General features: G+C 38.2%; 2 protein-coding genes across 2 annotated transcripts; one reads left to right on the forward strand and one right to left on the reverse strand.

The window, feature by feature from the left end:
* Nucleotides 1-346: 346 nt before the first annotated feature.
* Nucleotides 347-26,274, forward strand: LOC145782014 (RNA-binding protein 5-like). Its single transcript, XM_082593743.1, has 21 exons — nucleotides 347-570; nucleotides 1,100-1,229; nucleotides 16,719-16,894; nucleotides 18,133-18,268; nucleotides 19,422-19,485; nucleotides 19,930-20,012; nucleotides 20,577-20,663; nucleotides 20,816-20,879; nucleotides 21,294-21,451; nucleotides 21,558-21,767; nucleotides 21,972-22,020; nucleotides 22,254-22,300; nucleotides 22,409-22,555; nucleotides 22,704-22,862; nucleotides 22,940-23,066; nucleotides 23,328-23,446; nucleotides 23,702-23,853; nucleotides 24,284-24,361; nucleotides 24,703-24,843; nucleotides 25,065-25,194; nucleotides 25,379-26,274. The coding sequence occupies exons 1-21, from the start codon at nucleotides 551-553 to the stop codon at nucleotides 25,505-25,507; spliced, it is 2,406 nt and encodes an 801-aa protein (XP_082449869.1). The 5' UTR covers nucleotides 347-550; the 3' UTR covers nucleotides 25,508-26,274.
* Nucleotides 11,868-13,953, reverse strand: LOC145782016 (uncharacterized). The gene is made up of 3 exons (XM_082593745.1): nucleotides 13,739-13,953; nucleotides 13,333-13,530; nucleotides 11,868-13,039 (listed from the first exon to the last, which is right to left on the reverse strand). Exons 1-3 carry the CDS (start codon nucleotides 13,926-13,928, stop codon nucleotides 12,738-12,740), a joined length of 690 nt encoding a protein of 229 aa, XP_082449871.1. The 5' UTR covers nucleotides 13,929-13,953; the 3' UTR covers nucleotides 11,868-12,737.

The following is a 26,274-nucleotide window of genomic DNA, read 5'->3' on the forward strand; positions in this document are numbered from 1 at the left end:
ACTTTGGAAAAAAAATAGCGCCACTACTGCAGCCGCTACTTTAACTAAAAAGTAGCACCGCTACTTTTACCAAAATAGTAGCGCGCTACTGCCCACTTCTGATGCAAAGTTTTCAAAGTGGAAACGCGTCTTCGCAAGAAGAGAAAAACAGCGGGCGGGGAGGGGTTTGGGGGGTCTCCCCCACCAAAAAAATTAGAATTAATTTGGTGCATTCTGAGCGTATTTTCAGCTCTAAATTGAAATAAAAAGTTAAGACAAAACTTTTGCGGTTTGCATTTTAGAACATTGGATTTTTTTGTGAGCCAGATGCCCTCATCAAAAGAGCCATATATGGCTCGCAAGCCATAGGTTCCTGAACCCGGAGCTAAAGTATGGCAACTGATGAAATGTAGCCCTGGTAAAGTGAAAACTAACAAAGCTTCCTTTGGATCATATGTCATGATTGGGTTCCATTGAAGTTTTTATTTCAGAGTTAATTGCTTATGTAATTCCTCAACTGATTTTCCAAGAAGGCATTTTATAAAGTGTAACAAACTAATTTTGTTTTACCATGAACCCAAATAGTAGAGGGTAAGTGCCTAAAGGTTGTAATATAGTGATTAGTGGTAATGTTTTATTGCAACTATAAAATAGATCTCCACTTCCTGATTGTAGTAACTTAAAGTCAGAGTTAGCTGTAGTTTTAATTAGGCTTTTTGGTCACTTTTTTTTCTGAAGTTTTTCACATTGTTAGTATTAGACTTATGTTTTGTCTTTGTGCAAGTCTGAGTGTTGCTCAATGCTCATCGCCCTACAGTATGGATTGTGTGTATATCTCATATTGTGGTTTGCTGTATGCATATTGAGTTTGATGAAATCAAATGTAGTAGTACACTACATTATATATTTTTTGTTGTTGTGCAGTGGGTTAGTTTGAGCCTGAAATTCTAGTTTTTAGGGGGATAACAATTTAGAATCAAATACTTCAAGTTGGGATGTAGTTGGTTTTGGAATACTTCAAAGTTAATTACAGTAGTTCAATACAATTTTTTTACATTTACAACACTTTTCATTAGAAAAAGTAATAATGAGCTACATCATATTTTTTCAATTTTGTTAGGTACGAAGGTATTTATCGTGAAATGGATGATCGCCCATTTTATCCTCATAATGATGACATGCGTAGACGAGAGGATGACTGGAACTCATATCCACCAGGACATAGCCCACCCAGAAATATTCCAATGGATGTAAGTAGCACACTTTGCTTCCTAAAGATGTCACAGGCTAGTTATCGGGGTCTGCTACTATTCGGCGAGTCCGATTCGGCGAGTCCGATTCGACTAGTCCGATTCGGCGAGTTCCCTATTCGGCGAGAGCCCTTTTCGGCGAGTGCCCTATTCGGCGAGTTTTTGAAATTTTTAAAAGAAAATTATCGGGTACTGTAGCTTAATTATAATTGCCGTTTTTACATCGTTTTAACGTCGCTAAACGTTGAAATGGTGCAGAAAGGAATAAAAAGAAAATGTTTGAACTATTAAATTAAAATTCGTCATGTCAGTTCAGTTGTTTTTATTTCTGAATATCATGTCAAAAACAATACACGTCAACAAAGCAAAGATAGAAGCGACAAAACGCGAACGTTAAAACGTGCTTGAATTCGTCATGTCAGTTCAGTTGTTTTTCTTTCTGGTCATGATATCAAAAACAATACACGTCAACATAGCAAAGGTGTAGAAAAAGGTAGAAGCGACAAAACGCGAACGTTAAAACGTGCTTGTGACCGAAGTAAGTTATTGAGTTGAAAGAAATTTGGCACGGTCGCAACACTTTCAGAAAAATTTAAGATATAAAGGGAAAATAAAACAAAGAAAATGTTCCAAAAAAAAAAAAAATAGATCATGTTTATGTCTATAAGTTAGTACTTTTGAATAGTTAAAATGATTAGTTTGGACCAACAAATGTGTGGCCTACAGCTTGGATTGAAAGGAAATTATCGGGTACCGTAGCCTAGTTATCCCGACCAGCAAAAATTTGTTCCAAGAACACAGTTCATTTTTACATTGTAGTAACAGAATGAAAAGGCTAAACAAATGTGTGGCCTATCGTGTTAATGTCGCTAAACGTTGAAATCGTGTAGAAAAGGGAGCTTTTGCTGACTAGGATACTTTGAAACTGAGAAACATTCACAGAAGCCCTACGATTTGTTCCAAGAACCCATTTAGCATAACATTTCATTTGTACATTGATTCAACGTCTGAATACATTATCTTAAAAATGCAACGTATCGTAGGGCTTCTGTGAATGTTTCTCAGTTTCAACGTATCCTAGTCAACAAAAGCACCCTTTTCTACACGATTTCAACGTTTAGCGACGTTAAAACGATAGGCCACACATTTGGTTAGCCTTTTCATTCTGTTACTACAATGTAAAAATGAACTGTTAGGCTAACTGGGTTCTTGGAACAAATTTTTGCTGGTTGGGATAACTAGGCTACGGTAGCCTACCCGATAATTTCCTTTCAATCTAAGCTGTAGGAGTGTAGGTCACACATTTGTTGATCCAAACTAATCATTTTAACCATAGGCGTCTAAGCCGTGGGGGCAAGGCCCCCACGCGTATTTCCGCGTGGGAGCAACTTTTTATGCGGCATTGATACATAAAACAATAGATGAACTAGCGATCGGCAGCAGAAAAACATTTTTAAATGCAAACCGCAACAGCTTCGCAGTAAATAATCACTAGAACGAGTAGCGATGCTACAATCCCACCCCAGACAAAAAAAGCTGTCATTTTTACGTTGACTGATTTTGCTGCCTGTGACATAGCAAAAATCTACCATTTTGCGTCGATTCAATGTCATCAGATGTTGAATGCACCCTAAAACAACATAATTTACTATGTTGACGCAGCGTGAGTTTAACTTAATGCGCTTGCAAACAGCCTCGCTGTCGCTTTCGAAAGTTGAAACCTCTGCAGAGAATTGTCGCGGCAGTGAATCGGTTGCTATGAAAATGAACTTGAAGTCTCGGCCCGAGGTTACCACTAACCAACGTAACAAGGGCTGGTACAAACCGCACTGCCCACAGTCGCACAAGCGGCATAATCAACACAACAACGGACTCGCGCAAACTGCATGGCGCACACACGACCGTTGCCATAGAAACCCGATCAAAGGCGGGGAATATGCGCATCTTTTGTTTCATCTGCAACACGAAAACGGGCGTATTACAGCGAATTGAAACTTGAAAGCTGGTCACTGGTCAGCCATAAGTTGCGATATTGTAGTGAAAAGGGAGCAATGTCAAGTCGAAAACTTAATCAAACGTCTCTCTGTAACTATATTTCAAGGGCTGTTTACGGTCAGCAACTTTTTCAAGTCAGCAACTTTTAAATTTATTAAAGGTGACGTGCTGTTGAATTGATGTAAACATGAATGATTTTGCTTTCAACAGGTATATTTTCAAGCATATGATCAAGTTAGTATTTTCATTCCATTTACAGTATATCTTTTAGTAAACCTTTTCGTCTCTTGTTTCATGCTAATAAATCTAGTTCGTTGCTAAACTTGATGTTGTGCTTAGCTTAAAGAGTCGCAGTCCATCAACCGCTAGCCAAGGCAGACGCATAGCATGTGTTTTGGTCGAGCTTTGTTTATAATAATTAACGGTAGGTCGAACGTAGCGATAACTCCGAGTGTGGCAATAAAAGCAATCCTAGTGTGACGACATAATTACGTCATCCATCTGCGTGACATTTCGCCGAAATTACCTTGCTGCTGATGAAACACGCTTTCGCCCCCACGGCCAAAAAAATAGTTAGGCGCCTATGATTTTAACTATTCAAAAGTACTAACTTATAGACATAAACATTATTTTTTTTGTAACATTTTCTTCGTTTTATTTTTCCTTCATATCTTAAATTTTTCTGAAGGTGATGCACTGATGCAACCTTGCCAAATTTCTTTCAACTCAGTAACTTACTTCGGTCACAAGCACGTTTTAACGTTCGCGTTTTGTCGCTTCTACCTTTTTCTACACCTTTGCTATGTTGACGTGAATTGTTTTTGATATCATGATCAGAAATAAAAACAACTGAACTGACATGACGAATTCAAGCACGTTTTAACGTTCGCGTTTTGTCGCTTCTACCTCTGCTATGTTGACGTGTATTGTTTTTGATATGATGGTCAAAAATAAAAATAACTGAACTGACATGACGAATTCAAGCACGTTTTAACGCTCGCGTTTTGTCGCTTCTACCTTTGCTATGTTGACGTGTATTGTTTTTGATATGATGGTCAAAAATAAAAACAACTGAACTGACATGACGAATTTTAATTTAATAGTTCAAACATTTTCTTTTTATTCCTTTCTGCACGATTTCAACGTTTAGCGACGTTAAAACGATGTAAAAACGGCAATTGTAATTAGGCTACGGTACCCGATAATTTCCTTTTAAAAATTTCAAAAACTCGCCGAATAGGGCACTCGCCGAAAAGGGCTCTCGCCGAATAGGGAACTCGCCGAATCGGACTAATCGAATCGGACTCGCCGAATCGGACTCGCCGAAACGGGGTCCACGTCTTTTAGGCGCTGACAGTTAGGCGCTGGTCTAATAGGCGCGCACACTGTGGCGTCTGGATATTTAGGTGCGGAGCACTGTGGCGCCCGTTCATTTAGGTGCTATTCCTAGTAAAGTCTGTAGATTGTATCAGCTTAGCAGGTAGGGGCGTAGGGCAATGCTTTTCACACAAAATATTATATTGAACAGGAAAATATATTGTTTTGTTAATGCGTGTGCGTTGTTGGTCATGGCTTCAGTGAGTGAAGTTGCTTAATCCGCCAATGCTTTTTCACACAAAATGTTATATTCAACAGAAAAAATATATGGGTGAAGCTGCTTAAACCGGGAATGATTTTCACACAAATTGTTATATTGAAGAGAAAAATATGTCATGGCTTCAGTGAGTGAAGCTGCTTAAACCGGCAATGATTTTCACACAAAATGTTATATTGAACAGAAAAATATGTTATGGCTTCCGTGAGTGAAGCTGCTTAAACCGGCAATGATTTTCACATAAAATGTTATATTGAACAGAAAAATATGTTGTTTTTTTAATGCGCGTGTTCAGCGTTTATTTCTTGTTAGTCCAGGTTTGCGTCGGCGAAAGCTTTATCAATAAATTATTCAAGTTTCCGAACATGTATGAGTTCACTTTTAGTTAGGTCAAATAATAACTACACTAAACATCAGTAAAAAATGTACCGTAGCCTGTATTCAACCGGGCGGTAGGCTTAAGTGAAGAGTAACTTAGTTTTCCGTCAAAACCCCGACTAGGTTTAATAACGAGCGAAGTCCCACCATTATGCTTGCAACTTGTAGCCAAGGTGTAGCCTATATGCCCTGTAGAAATGTATTCATGTGAACAGTAGTAGAGCGTCTTACGCGTTCTCGTCACATGGCCAATCCATCCCGAACAGAAGTAATTGCGAAAGATAACAGATTAAGTAAAGTTCCATCTGGCTGCAACTTGTGTTCAGGATGCATTGCAAATGTCCTGTAAAAATGTGCTAATATCAAGAGTAGTAGAGCGTTTTCACGCACCTCAACTCCACACGATCTATCCGTCTCAAGTAGAAGTAATTATTAAAGGTCAGATTGCACAAAGCTGCGCCTTTAAACCGGCAAGTTCTACTCCAGAAGTACATGTCCTGTGGAGATCAGGTGGTCTACTGGTCTAATTGCCCTGCATATAAGCCGATGTTGGATCTGAGCACTTCATTTGCACCGAAAAGTTTGGTAAGTTTGCCACATCATAAAGCAAAGATTGATATGGCAGCTTCGACTATTTCAACTTCACATAATCGTGAAAAAATTGCTGCTGATGGCTTCATGTATACGTTGCAGTGTTTGATTGCGCATTTTTCGTATTTATTAATTGTTTAATAAAAATCTTCATCCTTCCACCTCGTGTAGCCTACCTTCTCAAACAAAAGAGCTTGCTGTGGGTTCTTTGCTGTAGCCTAGGCTACTTGCAAAGTCAGGCACTGCACACCAAAATTTTAACCACCCCCTTCAATATAGGCTAAGGTATGATTTTTTTACTGATGTTTAGTGTAGTTATTATTTGACTTAACTCTTTCGCAACCACCGAGGTCAAGACGTTTAATCTAAATAACCAGACATTTTTCACACAAATCTGTTGTATTTACGCTGTAATCACGCCGTTGTATTTACGACGCACAATCTTGATATCAAATGAAAGCATACATCTTCAGCTATCCGAAAATGCAAAGCTTTGCAATAAAATTTAAAACATTCAATGTACAACTAGCAACTTTCCATACGGTGTTTTTTCTAATTTCTAAAAAAATTAAAAGTTGGCAGAAAAGTGTACTTCATTATAATCTTTACTACCCAAGCATGATAAAATAATTTGAAAATATATGTAGTTTAATCGAATTCCAAAACAATTCTGCACATGAGAAAAATTTTACTTCGTTTCTGCGCGCAATGCTTTAGGAGGTACAGCAGAATGATTATGGAGAAAATTTGGAAAATTTTAAGCAAAAAGTTCACGTAATTTAGCCTACAGTCTTTTTGTTCGAGAAACATTTTGTGTGAAAAGCATTGCCGGTTTAAGCAGCTTCACTCACGGAAGCCATGATATAATTTTCTGGCAAGCTGCCATGCTGATACAATCTACATACTTTACTAGGAATAGCACCTAAATGACCGGGCGCCACAGTGCTCCGCACCTAAATATCCAGACGCCACAGTGTGCGCGCCTATTAGACCAGCGCCTAACTGTCAGCGCCTAAAAGACTTGCTCCCCCGAAACGGGCCATTCCGAGTTATCGAGACACGAAAAACTTCATATCTTTTGTCGCCACTTGTTGATGTTTCTCGGCAGTACAGTAGCAAGAATTGACAGCGTTAGACATGTGTTTCACCTATGAGGTCAAGCTCATTATCACATCACTAACTCAGAATGCTATAGAGTATAGGCTCTCCAGTCTCCAGGGACTTAATCACTACTTGATCACTTTTTATACGTTGTATTAACAACTGGGCTGTTGAGTCGGAGGGATTTTAACATTTCCTGAATCCTAAAAAAAACGTTGACTCCTACTCCAGCATGATATAATATGTTTGTACGTGCAATCTTTTGAAAATATTGTTTCTTGTTCTCCGTATGGCCCTCCAAAACTTTAATAGAAAATAGAAGTGTTTGTTAATATCATTTTTGTGAAAGTTGTTGTTTCTATTTCTATCACAACGTTAGTGAAATTAAGCTTAAAAAATGAAATAGGACACAAGTTTTTAAAAAGTCTGGCAACACTGAAGCCTGAGTCAGTGTCGCATTCAGTCAATTATAAACTGAGGAGTTGGAGTTGTATATTTTTCTTTAGTTAATACAAGTTTGCTTATACTTCAGGTTTGTTCATGTAGTTTTGATTTTTTATTCATCAGAGTACTTTCTTGATAAATGACAATTACAGATCATTTTACCGCTGCTTAACATCATCCATTTTTGCATATGGCTTTTCTTTTCCGTTTCCCCTACAAGAGGCCCCGACACTCATCAGAAAAATTAAGCAACAATCACTAACAAAAATTTAACAACATAATTATGTTGAATAAAACTGTGTCAAAAACAGAACAAAAATTGTATACTGTGTTTGTTTTATTTCGAAGAGGTAACTACGGTGCAGTGACTTCGTATCGGTTCACATCAGCACCATCACCCGTACAACTGAGATTGTCGTTTATGATCTTGTTTGAAATGCTCTTGTCAAACTTATGTGAAAACATAACAGTACCCTACACCAGCTTCTCAAATTGATCAAAAACTGGAATGTACGGATTTAATTTGTTTAAAGGCTTCGTTTTCGTGATAAATCCAGGGAGTCGAACCGAACCCGAACCGGATTTTTGTAAACCGGTTTTGGTGCGATTTTGTCTGAACCTTAACCGGAACTGAACCGAAAATTTGAGTTAGCTTAAACCCTAACCGAACCCGAACCGGTTGAAAAAAGCGATTCACTCCAGCATTACGTCATTGTTCGCATTGTGGTAAGTGAAGTTGTACGTAGCATGTTGTTATCTTGGAGGCCACATTGTACGGATGAATTATAGCCTATTCCGTAACACAAGATCCACTATCATCGATGCTTTGGAGAGGAATTTTTTGAGGTAAACAACTTCTGTTCTGTGACATCATAGACAATATAGTTTGATTGTAACTTGTGCAACAAACAACAAAGGCAAGTTAATTGAGCAAAGCAGTGTTGAGATCAGTGTTGCCAACCTTGCGGTTTTCACGCCCAATTGGGCTAGTTAGTAGTTGGGCAATAGTAGGCCTAGGCCTAATTTTATCGGACCCGAACCGGAACTTATAAAACCGGTTTTAAGTTTCTTCGAACCTGAACCGGAACTGAACCAAATTTTGAAACAATCTTTGAACCAGAACCGGACCCGAACCGGAAAAATCAAACGGTTCGACTCCCTGGATAAATCTCTTCTTTTACTGAGAATAACTGTCACGAATGTACGGTATGATTACCACATTGTAATATTGGTGTATTTTCATCTCAGGTGACATTGTCAAATGATCTGCTCATTAAATAAACTCGAGGTGGATGTTGCGCTTATTTCATTGTTTTAATGCTCATAATTTCAACCATCCCAAATTTCCTCCTTTGACGACATCCTTTTTTATCATGTGTTCTTGGTGGGTTATTTATAATCACTGAGGTTGGCTTCTATATCAAGAGAGGGAGCACTGAACAGCCATTGTTTCAAATTGTCAAGAAAGACATACGTATATAATATATATATACCATGCTTCCCATTTTACAAAAAACGGGATGGTGCATTCATTTGCGACTGCTACCGGTACTTCAAAGAACGCAATTGGACTTCAAAACCCGATAGACTCAGTCAGGCAAGGTCATTCTTCTCTTGGTAGAGATTTTTCATTCAGTGACACAAGACAATCAAGACATACTGCTAGTAATCTGCCAATACTTCTAGTAATAAAGTCGCGTAGTGTGATGATTTATATTGTGATCTTACAATATATATAACCAACTTCTAAAATTTTGTACTCCATATTATTATTGAGACAACTGAATAGTTCACACAAATGCTGATCATGTAATGTGTGGGTGTCTGTGTCAGCGGAATGGCCCGTTTCGGCGAGTCCGATTCGGCTAATCCGATTCGGCTAGTCCGATTCGGCGAGTTCCCTATTCGGCGAGAGCCTTTTTCGGCGAGTGCCCTATTCGGCGAGTTTTTGAAATTTTATTTTTGAAAGGGAATTATCGGGTACCGTAGCCTAACTGTTTTCACATCGTTTTAGCGTCGCTGAACGTGCAGAAAGGAATAAAAATAAAATGTTTTAACTATTAAATTAAAATTCGTCATAACAGATCAGTTCAGTTGTTTTTATTTCTGACCATCATATTAAAAACAATACACGTCAACATAGCAAAGGTAGAAGCGACAAAACGTGAACGCTAAAACGTGCTTGAATTCGTCATGTCCGTTCAGTTGTTTTTAAGGTAGAAGCGACAAAACGCGAACGTTAAAACGTGCTTGTGACCGAAGTAAGTTATTGAGTTGAAAGAAATTTGACACGGTCGCAACACCTTCAGAAAAATTTAAGATGTGAAGGGAAAATAAAAAAAAGAAAATGTTACAAAAAAAAATTCATGTTTATATCTATAAGTTAGTACTTTTGAATAGTTGAAATGATTAGTTTGGATCAACAAATGTGTGGCCTACAGCTTGGATTGAAAGGAAATTATCGGGCACCGTAGCCTAGTTATCCCTACCATCAAAAATTTGTTCCAAGAACCCAGTTAGCCTAACAGTTCATTTTTACATTGTAGTAACAGAATGAAAAGGCTAACCAAATGTGTGGCCTATCGTTTTAACGTCGCTAAACGTTGAAATCGTGTAGAAAAGAGAACTTTGCTGACTAGGATACGTTGCAAGCCTTAAAGCAGCCGGCGGCCATGGCCGCTAAGTAGTGCTTGAATAGCCGCCTGTGCTACCTCCTCCGTCGGCCAAGTTCGGCCGCCGGTTTCTCAATTATTTAATTTCGCAATAGAATGTTCGTGGATTAAATGTCGAAAATATGTAGTATCAAAAAGTGACGCAGAATTAGGTCAGCGCGTCAGAATCACTACTGTTGTATTGAATATATTCAGCTGCGAGCACCAGCGCTGGAAGTCTTGTTTGCAATTCCCGAATGTTTATTTTAACGAAGTGTTAATCCGAAGTGCTAATTTACATCGGCTGGCGATATTGTCGTTTTTATATGGATTCAATGTTGTCGGACATTAAATCGTTGTTAAAAAGGAGAACTTTGTTAGTTGACATCCGTGGGTAAAACACGTGCCTTCATAATTGAGAAATGTCCCCGCTGTGGGTTAGTAACTTCACACCCTCAATGGTGACATCATAACGATATAAATGGTCAGGTTTTATGAAAGGCGGTATGCAGTTGAAACAATTTACTGAGCTGCGAGCAGTTAAAACAATTTAGGGTCGTTAGATGGTCCCGCAATACCGGATTACAATCCCGATAGAGCATTTAATGCGTGGTACAACGATTCTATTGCAGGACGTCGCCCAGACTTCAACAACGCTAAGTGATTATTTTAACATTGTTGCAAGTTTAATGCTATTTACTTGTGCTATCGTTATTGTATTTTGGCCTCCAAGCACGCAGATTTGGCCGCCGAGAAGGAGCTCTCGGTAGGCCACGATGGCTGCCGGAAAAAAACACGAGTTTTAAGGCCTGCGTTGAAACTGAGAAACATTCACAGTAGCCCTTCGATACGTTGCATTTTTAAGATTATGCATTTTTAAGATAATGTATTTAGACGTTGAATCAATGTACAAATGAACTGTTAGGCTAAATGGGTTCTTGGAACAAATCGAAGGGCTTCTGTGAATGTTTCCCAGTTTCAACGTATCCTAGTCAGCAAAGTTCTCTTTTCTACACGATTTCAACGTTTAGCGTCGTTAAAACGATGTTAAAATGGCAATTTCTGCTGGTTGGGATAACTAGGCTACGGTACCCGATAATTTCCTTTCAATCCAAGCTTTTGTTGATCCAAACTAATCATTTTAACTATTCAAAAGTACTAACTTATAGACATTAAACATGATTTTTTTTTGTAACATTTTCTTTTTTTATTTTCCCTTCATTTTGTTAATTTTTCTGAAGGTGTTGCGACCGTGCCAAATTTTTTTCAACTCAATAACTTACTTCGGTCACAAGCACGTTTTAACGTTCGCGTTTTGTCGCTTCTACCTTTTTCTACACCTTTGCTATGTTGACGTAAATTGTTTTTGATAACAACTGAACTGACATGACGAATTCAAGCACGTTTGAACGTTCGCGTTTTGTCGCTTCTACCTTTGCTATGTTGACGTGTATTCTTTTTCACATGATGGTCAGAAATAAAAACAACTGAACTGAACTGACGTAACGAATTTTAATTTAATAGTTCAAACATTTTATTTTTATTCCTTTCTGCACGACTGCAACGTTTAACGATGTAAAAGCGGCAATTATAATTAGGCTACGGTACCCGATAATTCCCTTTCAAAAATAAAATTTCAAAAACTCGCCGAATAGGGCACTCGCCGAAAAAGGCTCTCGCCGAATAGGGAACTCGCCGAATCGGATTAGCCGAATCGGACTCGCCGAATCGGACTCGCCGAATAGTAGCAGACCCCTGTGTCAGAGTCAGACTACATAATAAACAACGAATCTTGAAAGTTGAAACACATTGAATTATTGTTTACGCAGAAACGAAATTTATTTAATTTTAAACAACAAAAACATTTTTCAGTAAACTGCTGCATCTTAGAACAAGAAAGGTTAGAAATGCATCATCATTTCAAAATAGGCTAAGATACTGGGTAACATATGTATATATAATATATATAATGTATTCTTGGTTTTCGATCATACTTGTATCATTGATGTAGCATGTAAAAAGACACATATACATTATACAATAAGTAATTAGTAATAGTAACACATTTTTCCGTTTATAACCGAATCTATTTTTACTTGGTTGGTAAGAAAAAAAGCAACTCCTAATCATCTACAATTGTAACAATCAGATAACTATACATACAATGACCAAATGAAAAAAAAGGAAGAGAATTCTAAGCTAGAAAAATTCTTAACCAATTGTCGAGTTTTCTGTTTGTTTGTTCATGCGTTCTTGTCAAAGTAAAATACCAAAATTTAATGCAAATGTATGCAATCACGTTACGTTAACAAATAAATTCTACACATTATATATACAGTATAACTTTACTTTAAATTTAATCAAGAAATTTTTTCAAAGCATTTGTGACAGCCAAAGTCGTATTTTTTTGTAATTTGTGGGTCCCTGTTTATGCATAAGTTGTAGACATGAAGATGCAATGATAAATTGAATAAAGTTGTAAAGAATGCAGATATCGTATAAACTTGCGTTGCGCAAAAGACGCATAAACCATCACTCAATGCGAGTTACACTGTGCAGTAACTGCTATACAAGAGTTTTTCTTGGATTAATTACTTTTAACAGGAAGATGTTTATGAAGTCGAATGTAATGAGGAGGTGTGGCGTTTAAAAGTTTGTCTGTGTACTTTTTGAAGTGTCAAAGTCGTTGCAAGGCTAAAACATGCCAGCATATCAACAAAACACCAGGAAAAAGGTCTACAAAAGTCATTAGGTTTAGACGCTTGTTTCTTTGAAGATATACTTCATTTCTCCTTCTACAACGTCGTTGCTTGTTGGAGAATTTGCGTTATCATGCGGTTGTTGTATGAAACTGCCAAGTGATGATTTTTTTTTACTTTGTCTGGGGCCACCACCATTGTCCCATTTATTGACGCGACTTTCGTTTTCTACTCCAACTTTCTTTCTTTCTTTCTCAATCCAAGGGCTAGGTGGAATGGCGCTGTGATCATAGGTAATGTGTGGCGCACTTGGGCTTCGGTTCCGTTTTATTGTCTGTGCATCAACTGATGGATGATCTGTAGACAATGCACATGTGATAGGGGCATGTTAGCTTCAGAACACCGACTCTTTGTATCAAGTCCATCGAATTCAAAATATTTTTAGAGATAGTTTTTAAATCTTAACCAACTCTAAGTTTGCAAATGCGTAACACTAAACTTAAGAGCCCTGATTTTAAAACATTTTTTTGCGGTTATGGTCAGTTACAATAAATGTTTTTATGAGAAAATGAACATATTTCAACCATTGCTAACATCACTTATAGGCTCTTTTTAATAATAGAATCAACAATTTGTTGAAAAATTATTACCTGAGATGCTGTTAGTATCTTTATGCTTGTGGTGTCTGGTTGAGTTTCTTCTGGCTTCTACTTCATGTGTTGCTTGTATGTCGTTTATCTGAATTTGGCAAGAGCTGCAGCTTTGCCGAAGCCCATGTTGGTGCGGCACACGCCATTTGTTCAATTCTTCCGTAGATTTTGTTTTTGTGGAAATGCTGGCTTCATTTTCTAAAATAAGATGCAATTAAATTAGTGCTTCGGACATCACGGATTAAAACTGGCTTACTACTACACCATTTTTTTAAAGATTGCATTTGCAATCCACTTTTATGCTTTTTACTCAACTGAGCGAGTATCCGTTTATTTGAATGACTCAAAGCTAAATGGATGAATACTCATGTATAGAGAGATATAATGTACTGTATGACATACTGACCATGATGACAAATGTCTTGGATTCTTTGGTTTTTCGGAACGTAGTTTTCATACTTGTGGCGGTGACGTATGCAAGCCGGGCTGCTCGTATTTATGACACCGTTGTTATTGTAGCCTCTTAAAGGCGTTTTTACCGGACCTTTCATGCCTCCACTTGTTTGCAAATGTGATCCAGACCAAATTGCATTCATTGTTGCCACTTTTTAAGTTATCAAACTAATTATATAATTCTGAAATTTGGCGTCTGTTGGATAAAAATATAGACGAATTGTCAAATAGTTATTGATTGTCACATTATGACATTGATTTTTCTGCTTTTAACATCACATGTGAGCGGATGTAAAATGCAGTTTTTTAGCTGAACAGAAAAGCTTCAATCCAACAAAGTAGCCCTCATACCATTTCTGTCAGCTCAAATTTTAAAGCTATATTCTGATATGAAATTTTTTGCGTTCTTCTGGTGACAACAGGCTTGGCCAGGGGTGGGGAACCTATTCACTACTGCGGCCTCATGAATTATGAAATACCATGTGCGGCGAAAACGTTTTGATTTTGAATATAGAAAACATGATGAAAATAGCCTATAGTTATTCTATCGCAGCTGCCCTGCTAACATTCTCAGCTAGCATAACTAGTAACTACGAATAATGTTTATTTTCTTGTTTGCTGCTCTACATACACTAACAGTCACTGTGTTAGAGCTGGTCCACATTTAGTCTACTTCTCACTGTATGTTCATCACGAAACCTTCTTTTCTTTCCAGATGTTGTTTGCACATTTACAACTAACTACATTTCAGTCCTATGTCAAATGACTTCTACTGTAAACTGTTAATCTATTACAATTCTTGAAGGCGTGAAGAAGAACATTAAAAAACATTTATATATTATAGATAATATGAAATTAAATAAGGAAGAAGTAACTTAAACAGCTAATGGCTTTAATTTCAGCATCTGGATAGTTTAATTTTAAAGTTTTGTACAATAACAAAATTTCCCTCCTTTTGGACTAGGCTACCACTAGATGTTGAAAAGATAAGTTTTTATGTTTTTACCAGTTTGCACTTGTATACGGCGCATCTGATCTTGTTTATGGCCACCCTTTTCTTTCTGCAACTAAGTATCTCCTTTTAAGCCTTTAAGGTCTCATTCCTGGTGCGAACCATTTTCGTTTTGATGTTTTTTATTTTCTTGTAGTCACTTTTGAGTGCTTTCCTTACGTCAAACCTTGAGCGTTAAACTGCTTTACTAATGACGCAACAGCCTCATGTCAATGTATACATCAAATAATGTAAACATAACCATTGCATGAAAAACCTACCACCTACGACCACGTCTTATTCTTGTCTAATGTTAGAAATGCAGTGTTTTTCTTCAACGCTTATTGATTGAATGAGAAGAAGAGTAGGATTAGGTTTTGACACCAAATGGAGTTATGCAGACTAAACGCGCTTTTGATCGATTTTCTAGCTTTTGCGCTGGCTAATCGATTTAAATGACAGAGAACCCCTTTCTAATTATTTATGAGCTTTACTGATTCTTTTGCATGTTGCCCTGTTGACTGCTCCACATGCCAGAGAGTGCTTTCATGTTTTCCAGCTGTCTTCAGAGTTTTTCACAGATTAAAACTGCCGTTAACGATCTACCATACCTAATCAAAATCGGACCAGAATGTTTAACAGGTTTCATTTTGATCCTAACGTCTACCTTTCTTGTAAAAAATATTTAGTAGACGTTGATTTCAAATTAAAATTCGTACAAGCTGTTGTTGTTGTACAGGCAAGTTGTCGTTTGAACACCCATTTTTACGTTGCTTGCGTGATGAAAGCGTCTGACCAACTCCCTTCAATTGGGCCTCTATCGTGAGCATATGGTACATTTTGATAAGTCCTTTAGTGGTATGTACCAAAGTGGAACAACAAACTCGATGACTGTAAAGTTTTTCGCTGCTCCCGACTGTCTACTCAGGTCATAGTGAAAAGTAAACTGCAAAAATTCGGAATACTTAAAAACTAAGATTGAAACTGATCAGTGCCACAGTGATAACTTCTGCTCCTTTTTCGATCTTTGGAAATGGCGAGTTATAATTTCTTCTTAAGTTTATTTCCTACTCTGGTAAGCTTAACCTGCAATTTCAGGAAGTCTTTTCTTTTTATTGAACTGTACATAATCTTCGTTTTTCAAAATCGACTTTTCTAATCTCAGTTGTTCACCTGCTGCTTCTCTACACTGTTTTTCTTTTCTGAAGTTGTGCATACTTCTTTTTAGGTTTCACTTCTTCACGTCGTAAGTGAAGATGCTACAGCCGCAATTCATGCTTTTCTTTTGCCATGCAATTCGTTTTGAGCCTCGGTGACTTCGATGCGTCGTGTTGTGCAATGTGCATCGCGAGGCTCTTTTTTCTAATTGCGTGTTGTTGACGAATCCCTTTTGCTGTCACGTTGCGTACCCCATGTTTCCCTGGACGTGGCAGAGATCGATATCTTGTTCAATGGGCAACCTTGCATTTTGTCCTGTGAAATATTATAGTAGTAAAACGCAGAAGTTTTTCTCATTTTTGCATTGTTTTCTAATCTTTTTAGCTTTACTTGAATGACTAGAACGTTTGTCGAAGCTCTTTCTTTCGCAGGTTACCCCATGAAATATATGTATGTGAAACTTTGTTGCGACAACTTTAACGTCTTGCTTTAGAAAAAAATCAAAACATCGTATATTTAGCACAAAAATGACATCATCGCAGTGCAAAAATTTAAAGTTATTATTTTTAAAAAGACCCCGTCACTTTTATTTCTAAGCAAGCGTTACATTGTTAATAAATTTCGTTTGTGTTTTGTTCAATGTTTAAAAATATTTTGTGTTCATAGATTTGCATTGTAGCCTCAAAGTGTATATATATTTGATATTTTGAGCGATCTTGAGCGGTTAAAAAATATCTTTATATTCATTGCCAAACGAGATAATGAAGAATAGCATTCTTGACAGTATCCGGATTCACGTCGGCGAAGAGAGTTTGACGATCGTGGAAGAGGACGCGATCGCTCGCCGATTCGAGAGCGAAGAAGAGATGAGGATTACAGACGGGATGAGGAATATAGAAGAGATGAAGATTATAGAAGATATCGAAGGTCTTCTCCAAAACAAGAACCTTTCTACAGAAGGTGTGTTATGAAATTAATTCAGTTTTTTATGATGTGTATGAAATATTGACAAAGACAGAGTGAAACTGTTCACCAGGCATTTGATAAATTAAGTGACTTGCGTTGATATAAAATATTGACAAGTTAAATTGCCGCCTGAAAGCCAGCCCTGTAATGAAAACATCAATTACTTTGCATTTGTTGCAGTAATTTTAAAGGTTTGGTAGAGAGTTTGCTTTGTTGAACCATAGAGAAATAAAACATAGTAACTTTAGCGGGTTCAACATACTTTATTTCACACAAAATATAACATAATTAAAATAAAATAAACTCAAACGTTTTCGACACGTACGTGTGTCCTCATCAGGAATTAAATCTGCAATACATAAAATGAAAAATCGTAAGATAAATTTGACATGCACTGTAACTGTAACGACACTCTGGACTGAAAGCACAAACTGAACAAATGATACGAGAATGATTGCGAGTAAATTATGCGGTGGGAAACAGATCACGTGAGGTGTAGACTACAGGCATTGGACAAATAATTAGAACACACACAAAAGGAACGATGAGCCACAGGCGAATAACTGCCGGTTGAGAGATGGATTGTTACGTTTAATTCGGCTTCCATGATCTTAGTCTGAAAATCAGATCTGCCTCGAGAGATGATTTTAAATTGGTCGATCGAGACATTGTCAGTGCACGTTTCACAAGAGGCGATGTGCTCTTTAATTGCACTTTTAATTGGACCGTCTCTCAACAGGCAGTTATTCGCCTGTGGCTCATCGTTCCTTTTGTGTGTGTTCTGATTGTTTTGTCCAATGCCTGTAGTCTACACCTCACGTGATCTGTTTCCCACCGCATAATTTACTCGCAATCATTCTCGTATCATTTGTTCAGTTTGTGCTTTCAGTCCAGAGTGTCGTTACCGTTACAGTTACAGTGCATAGTCAAATTTATCTTACGATTTTTCATTTTATGTATTGCAGATTTAATTCCTGATGAGGACACACGTACGTGTCGAAAACGTTTGAGTTTATTTTATTTTAATTATGTTATATTTTGTGTGAAATAAAGTATGTTAAACCCGCTAAAGTTACTATGTTTCATTTCTCTAATTTTAAAGGATTGTAAACGTTGATAATGTTAACGTTTTATGAACTGTTTATTTGATAGTTTCAATGAGTGTATTTCAGTGGAAGTTTTTTTCCATGGTTTAACGGTTTTATTTTTGTTTATTATTCGTATGTGAGCAGAGAATCAAGAATGGATTATGGGGACAGGGACGACAGGAGGCGAAGTCCGGAAGTCCGAAGAGAGCGTTCGTGGATGAGAGGAGCTTGCTCCACCGTAGTTCTCCGCAATGTTCCAGATATCATCGAAGAATACGAGGTAACAAAAATAATTTTTATAGTAACAAAACTTCCACTTGAAAGGAAAGCTTTGCTTGGTCCAGCAATGTTTTAATTTAAACCAGCGCTCTTCAAGCTTTATCTCAACGCGGAATCCCTGATTTACTTTTGCGTTTGTCACGGAACCCTCACTAACAAAAAATAATATTAAAACAATAACGTTCTTGTAGATTACAATAAAAATTGACGCAATAACCACCACTGTTTCTTTTTCGGCTGTTGATTGCACTCAACTTCTTGTTTAACTAACTGGCCTACTTTGAGTGTGAATGCGGTACAGTGATCTGAAAATTCAGAATAACCCATCAATATGCTGAAGCAAGAAATCTATTTCTGTATGAAACGAGGAACCCTCACGGAACCCTTTAAACCCATGGAACTCCACTACATGTTCTGCGGAACCCCTGTTGAAGAGCACTGAGTTAAACTCTTCAACTAGGTATCGACACTCGATGGGCCTTAGTGTCGTTTGTGTGTTCTTTGCGACCACGTCTAGCTTTTACCTTATTCGATTAGTTTGTAATTTTTGCTTGCAGAGTGAAGGTTGCAGCATGTACTGTGTGGTCGGCGTGTTATGTCATGTATGATATTAGGGTCTGCTACTATTCGGTGAGTCCGATTCGGTGAGTCTGATTCGGTGAGTTCCTAACCTCCAACCCCTAACCCTAACCTCTAACCCCTAACCCTAAAACGGCAATGATAATTAGGTTATGGTACCCAATAATTAAAAAAAAAAATTGAAAAAATCCCCCGTTAAGGGATCGGACTCACCGAATCGGACTCACCGAAACGGGCCATTCCGATGATATTAAGTAGCTACTCTCACGGGAAATCATCACCAAAGCAATGCGATTGAATGTTGTTAATTACGTCTTTCCCAAGTACAGTGATTGGATCCTATCGCTCATTATAACCAATTTGAATATACTCCGCTGACGTCTTTTGTGACATAACAAGCAAATTTACTTCACAAAACATCATCTCTTGTTTGTAACGGACATTAACAAAGTATAATATGCAAAAGATGTTTTTTTTATCTAATGTCCGTTATTTACTTACAAACCAAGGAACGGGTCTTAACTGCTTTTGGTTGAGTGCAGTGGCTTTAGCGTATTTAACTCATTTGCAATCAGGTTCGAAATGAAGTGAAAATATTTGGAGCTCCAGTTATCATGGTGCGAATGGAGTTCGAACAAGGTAAAGTAGCTTTTTAACGTTTTCCTTTGTTTTTTGTTTTTTACATGGGCACTTGTGAAACATTTTACCAACAAAAAATTGCTTTTGGTGAGTGAAGCAAAACAGTGTTTGCAATGTTGCAGCGAATTTGTGGAATTGTGCCGAAGAAGAAGACCATGTCTCACACGAGTTGCTTAAGCTTTTCCAAAAAGAATCTGAAAATGTCACCAGAAACTATCCCGCTTTGCGACATGCCCAGTGATTCCAATGGAAAAGTGAAGAGGACTCGATTTGAAATCCCCAACTACGATTTTTTATTGAGATCTTGAGCTCCAAGCGAATTTAAGTTTTAGCGAACGTTCCTTATCGTGTGTGACCAGGCTAAAACAAAAAACATTAAACTATTGATCGGGGACTTTGCTTTTACGTATAATTCCTTGACACTTTCGACTGTTGGACATGCAGGTCCGAGCGGTTCCAACGAACGAGTGTGTGTTGTGGAATTCGAAGGAACGAGGGACGCCACCGAATGGATGCAGGAACATCAGGTTGATTGCCATAAGCTGGCGCTTTTGCTGGCCCAGGAGCAACGGTGTCATTTGCCGCGGTGGCATTTTGTCTTTTTTACCTCTCTTCCACATTAACACTATTGCATATTAATAATTTGTACGTTTTCTATTGTAACTTCGCCTTATCAGTCAGATTCGCGTGCACTTGGCAAGGTAACCAGAGACAGTTGAAGTCCGTTTGAACACATGCATTAATGCAAGAATTTTTTTTTATTGGTTTTACATTTGATGAAATCTAGCCTTCGATGTTGGTCGTAGAGCTGTACTCCATTCTTTTCCAAAGAAGAATTTTAGTCTGAGAGTTGATTTGAACGCAGTGCAGAAAAGTGTGTATTGCAGTCAGTTGGAATTGATCGGCAGGATTGTCTCTATTACTGAGGCTCGTGCTTCGTCTTCGGCAAGTTGGTAGAAGATGTCGTATCCCAAGTTATGAAGATGTTTTGGTGTGTTCTGGTGCGCTCGGCGCGTTTTGGCACATGGACGTCCGCAGCTTCCACCGTGTTTTCAAAATTTAATTCTTTTCTTTGTGTTTTCTTATCGCAGGGTGTGCTGCGCATAGAAAATGAAAAAATTAAAATGGAATATCGCAATGAAATGGGCGTCCAAAGTAGAGAGTCTCCTGAGAGATCGGTAAGTAAATTTTGACTTTTGTAAATGATAACACAATGCCTACAGTTAACAATTAACATCCTTCTGCTCGAAAGGCATTGACTGCTATACGTGACCATGTGCGAAGTCAAAGCACTGAATAGGGCCGCGGGTATTAATTACTTTTTTTTTAGAATTGGGAGGACAACCGACGCCGCGACGATGACAGATTGTTAAGAGACGTGGCTCCAAGCGACAGTAAGCATAGTTTGACTGTCTCAAAAAGTGGTCCACTGTACGCATCAGTTTCCGTCTCAAAAAATGGTCCACTGTACGCATCAGTTTCCGTCTCAAAAAGTGGTCCACTGTACGCATCAGTTTCCGTCTCAAAATGTGGTCCACTGTACGCATCAGTTTCCGTCTCAAAAAGTGGTCCACTATACGCATCAGTTTCCGTCTCAAAAAGTGGTCCACTGTAGACTTGTACTTTTACCTCAAAAATCGGTTGATAAGCCTGAGGCGGAAACGAGTGCTCGGCAAAAAAAGCTACTTCATTGAATAAAATTGCACTTTTCCTTCCATTTTATCACTTTTTCATACCTTTCTTTACCTTTCAAGCACTTCTTCACTTCATGCATTTCTTCACTTTTAAACAAGCCTACTTTTATGCAGCTATGATCGTCAAAGGCTTGGACCGCACATCTACAGAAGAAGCCATTCGAAAGTCATTTGAATACATAACACACTTCCCTATCACCGACATCAGGCTAGTGCGCGACAAGTTTGGAGTGTCCAGAGGGTTTTGCTTCGTGCAATGGAAGAGTGTAGAGGTGACTGTGACGGCATAATACATATTGTAGTTTTTAATTAAATTTATGACGTTTTTCCGTCAGTTAATCTACCAACGTTCCCAGCTTCACCAGGCAACCTTTGCAGGATTGCAAGCAAGTGCTGGAATATTTACGGAAGGCCACTCCTCGTTTCCACATCGACGGCAAGCACGTCTCACTGGAGTTCAGCACCCCGCAAGGAGCTGGCAAAGAGGTCCGAGGTGCCGCCACTGCACAAGCGTCCAAGTTTTCTGCCAATATTGCCGGCCAGGTGGCAGAAGCAGCTATACAAGCCGCTCATTGGTCCAGAGAAAAGGTGTGGACCACAGCTTTGTTTGCTTGAAAACCTGATGCAAAAAGTATCTTTCATATGCATGAATTGCAATGTAACTAATCAGCCAAGTAATAACAAGCGAGTTTTGTAATTTATTAATTGCTCATTAGAGCTTTTGCAACAGTAACGGTGCGTTCGTCAGGTGTTTCATTCAAATAGAATATCAACTCAACGTTTTATATTCAGGACGATACTCAAAAGGAGCAAAAAAGTAAAAAAGAAAACCTTCCTGCAGGTATTTAATTGATTCTTCTATGCTTGAGTATCGCGCAGCTTCACAATCTAATTGCTTTTGCTGACGCGTATGGCATCGACTGCATGTTTTTTTAACATATTTCCACAGAATTTGGTCTGGATTTTATTAGTTCAATTACGTAAGCAAGAAAAAAATTATTAAAGCAAGGCATAATTTGCGGCTTTCAAAAGCAAAACGATGAAACAACATGATTTTTTGACGTTTTCTTGCAGAAAAAGAAGCGAAGCCTGCCAATACAACTCCAGCCACCGAGCCATCTGTGAGTAATCCTTCTCTTGCCCAATGAGTTCAATTATTCAATAATTGATGGGTTTTTGTTGAATTAAGATTACAATGGCGCGTCAAGTAACCGCAATTTTCCTTTTAGCAAGCTCAGACGCATACGCCAAACACGGCAGCCAACTTAAAGCCGGGACAGTACCCGACGCCCGACACCACCACATTTCAGTATGATTCCACTTCAGGATTCTACTACGATTCAACTACCGGTCTATACTACGACGCAAAATCACGGGTGGGTACCCGTTTGAGGGTTGATGATACCCAGTCTGCAAAATATGTCATTGTTATTTGTTAGCAATGCAATGTAGTTTTGTTGATACGTCTATTTTTGCTGGCAAAGAATGTATTTTTTCAGTGTAAAATACTGTTTTGTTTTGCAGTACTTTTACAACAGCTTTACTGGTCAGTATTTGATGTGGGATCAAAGTAAACGAAATTATCTGCCGGTTTCAAATGAAGTCCAAAAAAATAACGAGAGAGAGAAAAAGGAGAAGGATCAAAAAGAGCAAAAGGAGCAAAAAAAATTAACCGCTAAAAAGGTTGTTATTTTCCTCGATGAATTGTAATGATTTAAGGTTTGATTTGAGATTTAATTCCGTAATAATTTTACCTTAAGATTGCGAAAGACATGGAAAGATGGGCAAAGGCGCAGAATAAAAAGAAAGAAGAGTTCAAGAAGCTTCTGGAAGATAGCCCGACTTCAGCAGCAACGTCAAATTCTTTGAAGAAAGAATCCTCGACAGGTTAATGAACACTGCAACGTCTGGCGACATTGAATCAATATAAAAATGACGGATTTTGCTGTCTGGGGCGTGTCAACGGCTGTCTTTGTATTGCCAGAAAGCATTAACACAGTACTGTTGTGAAAAGATCAGCCCAACTCATTTCCAACTTAAATTTTAACGCTTGTATGGTTTATGTTATGAAACGTTTGAGGTAGGTTGTGCCTTCATGATTTGGCTTTGAAAGTGAAACTAAAATGCATTTTGCTTACTTTTTTTTAGCCGATACAGCATTCTTTCTTCTCGGCAAACAATCTACAGAGTTGGAAAGGCAAGCAGCAGTGCAAGCAGTTTACAGGGAAGACCCGTTCAAACGACCTGATATGCCGGTGCCTGCCTCTGTAAGTCGGGTTGAAAAGATTACATCACATTTTCTTAAACTTTAATGATGAGTTGCTTCTTTGTTACGTCTTTTTGTGCCTGTTGGTATTGAATAAATGTAACATTTTCTCAATAATTTACGTAGAAATGATGTTGCTTAGGACCAACATCAGCTAAACAATTGTGCCAATAGAAATCTAATCGATCGAGATCTTTTCTCATTTTGCATTCGTGATGAATTCTCAGTCAAAGCCTTTATTACTTTGGTTGTTCAGCGCAAACCGGCTGGCTCAACGAACAGCTCGTCATCAGCTGGATTGGTCTCGTACATGAAGACGAGCGACAGTGAAAGTGATGAAGAGGAGAATGAAGAGCAAATTGAGGAGAAGCTAATCGATTGGAATAAACTCGCTTGCTTACTTTGCAGGTTTGTCAAACACTAGCGCATTTAACGCGACGCAATTTTCTATTCAATCACTCCCCAACGCTTTGTTGCCGGCTTGCAAAATACACCGGTTATTTCCATTGTAGTCTTAAAGTTATGTTTCTGGAATTCTGAACTAGAGGTGTAACCAGGCCAAGAACCTGGACTCTCCTAAAGAAGCGATGTATCTAATTTGTTTCACGTCTTAACCTAGAATTTTACATTCTACTACAACGATTTTCAATGTAAATGCCACATTTAGGAGAAGGTCACCTGCTTTCACGTCACTGGTATCTTCACCTTGTGAAAATATAATTATTAGCTAACCTTTTATTTTGAGACACTCGTTTAAGAAAATATTGCAACCTCAACCTCTTTGTGATGAAAAGCTGTGTATTGCAAATTTTGTATGAAGCATTGAATTTCTTTCCAGGAGGGGATTTCCGTCAAAAGACATGCTACAAAAGCACAAGGATCTTTCCGACCTTCACAAGACGAACCTCGAACAAAGGTAGTAGATGTCATAACACGGCATGTTTTTTTGGTAAAAAAAAGCTAGTGAGTTCTCGGAAAATGTGTTATATTAAGATCGTAAATTTTTTAGTGTTTTTTGTTTTTTTGACTGAAAACTTCTTCACTGAAAAGCATGGCGAAATTATTAACAAAAACAAAACGTAGAACAAAATGAAGATTGTTCATAAGGGAGATCACAGCTGACCAAGCATGATCAATCTATTGAATTTTTTTTTCTGTTCAAAGTACACCTGCAAGTTGGTGGGTTAGCCCGCCGCGTTATGCTGATGCTCATGTCTCGTAGTCTCCTGTCAATGATTTTGGCACAAACCGTTGCAGGGTCAAAAACAAGACAGGGAGCCTCATCAAGCCGAAAGGTACGGACAGTCAACCCAAGTATCGAGACCGCGCTGCGGAAAGAAGGAAAAACTTTGGATCCACGGCCCCTCCTGCCAAGAAGAACGTGTTTCGCGCTCCCGTGTAATTATTTTGTGCCGACTTTCATTTGCCAAATTGCTTTGATAACTTAGTGATGTTTCTCAAACTTTTTTAATGCTAATATTCGTGAGAAAAAGCTTATTGAACAGAAATTTCTCTACTGGTCCAAAAACCTTTTATGTGTCTGAAAACTACACGAGCGTAATATACTAATAATTTAAAAAAAACGTTGTTCATAAATTAAGTTCTGATGCTTTTTCCAGACCATTCGAACAGCCCACCAAGCATGGTCTTGATGAAACGAACATCGGAAATCAGATGCTGCAGAAAATGGGGTGGAACAAAGGAAGAGGACTCGGAAAATCGCAATCAGGAAGAACCGACATCATTGAGGTTGGCCTATGGAAAGCGAATGAAGTCTGCATTTCTGCTTTGACTATAAAACCATTCTAGTCGATTTTTGCGCAAAAGAAATGGTAAAGGAACGTGAAGTTGCAAGCGTATTGTATTTTTCAATTAACACAGCTCCGTGCTCATGAAACACGCAAGAGAGTTTTTAATTGTTTTTTTATTTTAGGTAAAACAAAGGTCTCGCGGGGTTGGTCTTGGAATGAAAGGAGCTTCTTATGGTCTTGATGCCGGCGACGGAGACTACAGAACTGCTGCCAAGAAAATAACACAAGCACGATATTTGGAAACTGACTGATAACTAGAATGCTTGTCACAACCGCACAACGCATTGCTGAAGTCTTCAAGCATAGTCCAAGCTTAAATCTACAAGCGAAATCTACAAGCTTTTCCCAATAGCATTACATAGCAGAAGCGGAGTGACAGTAAAGACTACATGTTAACTTTCAACCATTTACTTGCAAGCGTTATTTTCTATCATGGAATCCATTCTTTGGTATCTTAAAGCGTTTGGTTGTTTCTGACGTTTGAGAAGTTGTGCTACCGCTATAGAACGTTTGGAAATACGGACATTTGAAATTGCCGACTGCAAATTTTAAACACTCCAATGGACTCTAAATGTTGATACAGTGGGTGAAAGTTGAATGTTTTAAACTCGCCATTTTGTGTGAGGAAATCCAGTTTGCACTCCACACCATCATAAGAAAGGACTTCACACTTTAACAAAGTGATTCTTTAAGACAGCTTGATCGACTGTCAGGTTGTTAGATTATGAAGACCTTTCTATCAGTTGCCCATCAACAAAAACATTTTCGCAACAACGTAATTAAATAACTTGCCTTTTGACGCTAGGCTAGATTCAACTTGGAGAAATATCACATTTTGATATAAGCTTTGACTTGGTCTGTTCTGTATTATATGCAGTCAGTTTCTTTTCGGTGAGTAGAATTGCATGGTATTTGTGTCCAAATTAATGTGATTTTCGAACCAAGGAATGTAATTGTTCTTATCATAAAATTGTGATGTAACAACGTTGGACTCAAAATATCAACTCTGCTGCCAAGC

Source organism: Aplidium turbinatum, chromosome 13 (assembly GCF_918807975.1).
Source record: "Aplidium turbinatum chromosome 13, kaAplTurb1.1, whole genome shotgun sequence".
Lineage (NCBI taxonomy): Eukaryota > Metazoa > Chordata > Ascidiacea > Aplousobranchia > Polyclinidae > Aplidium > Aplidium turbinatum.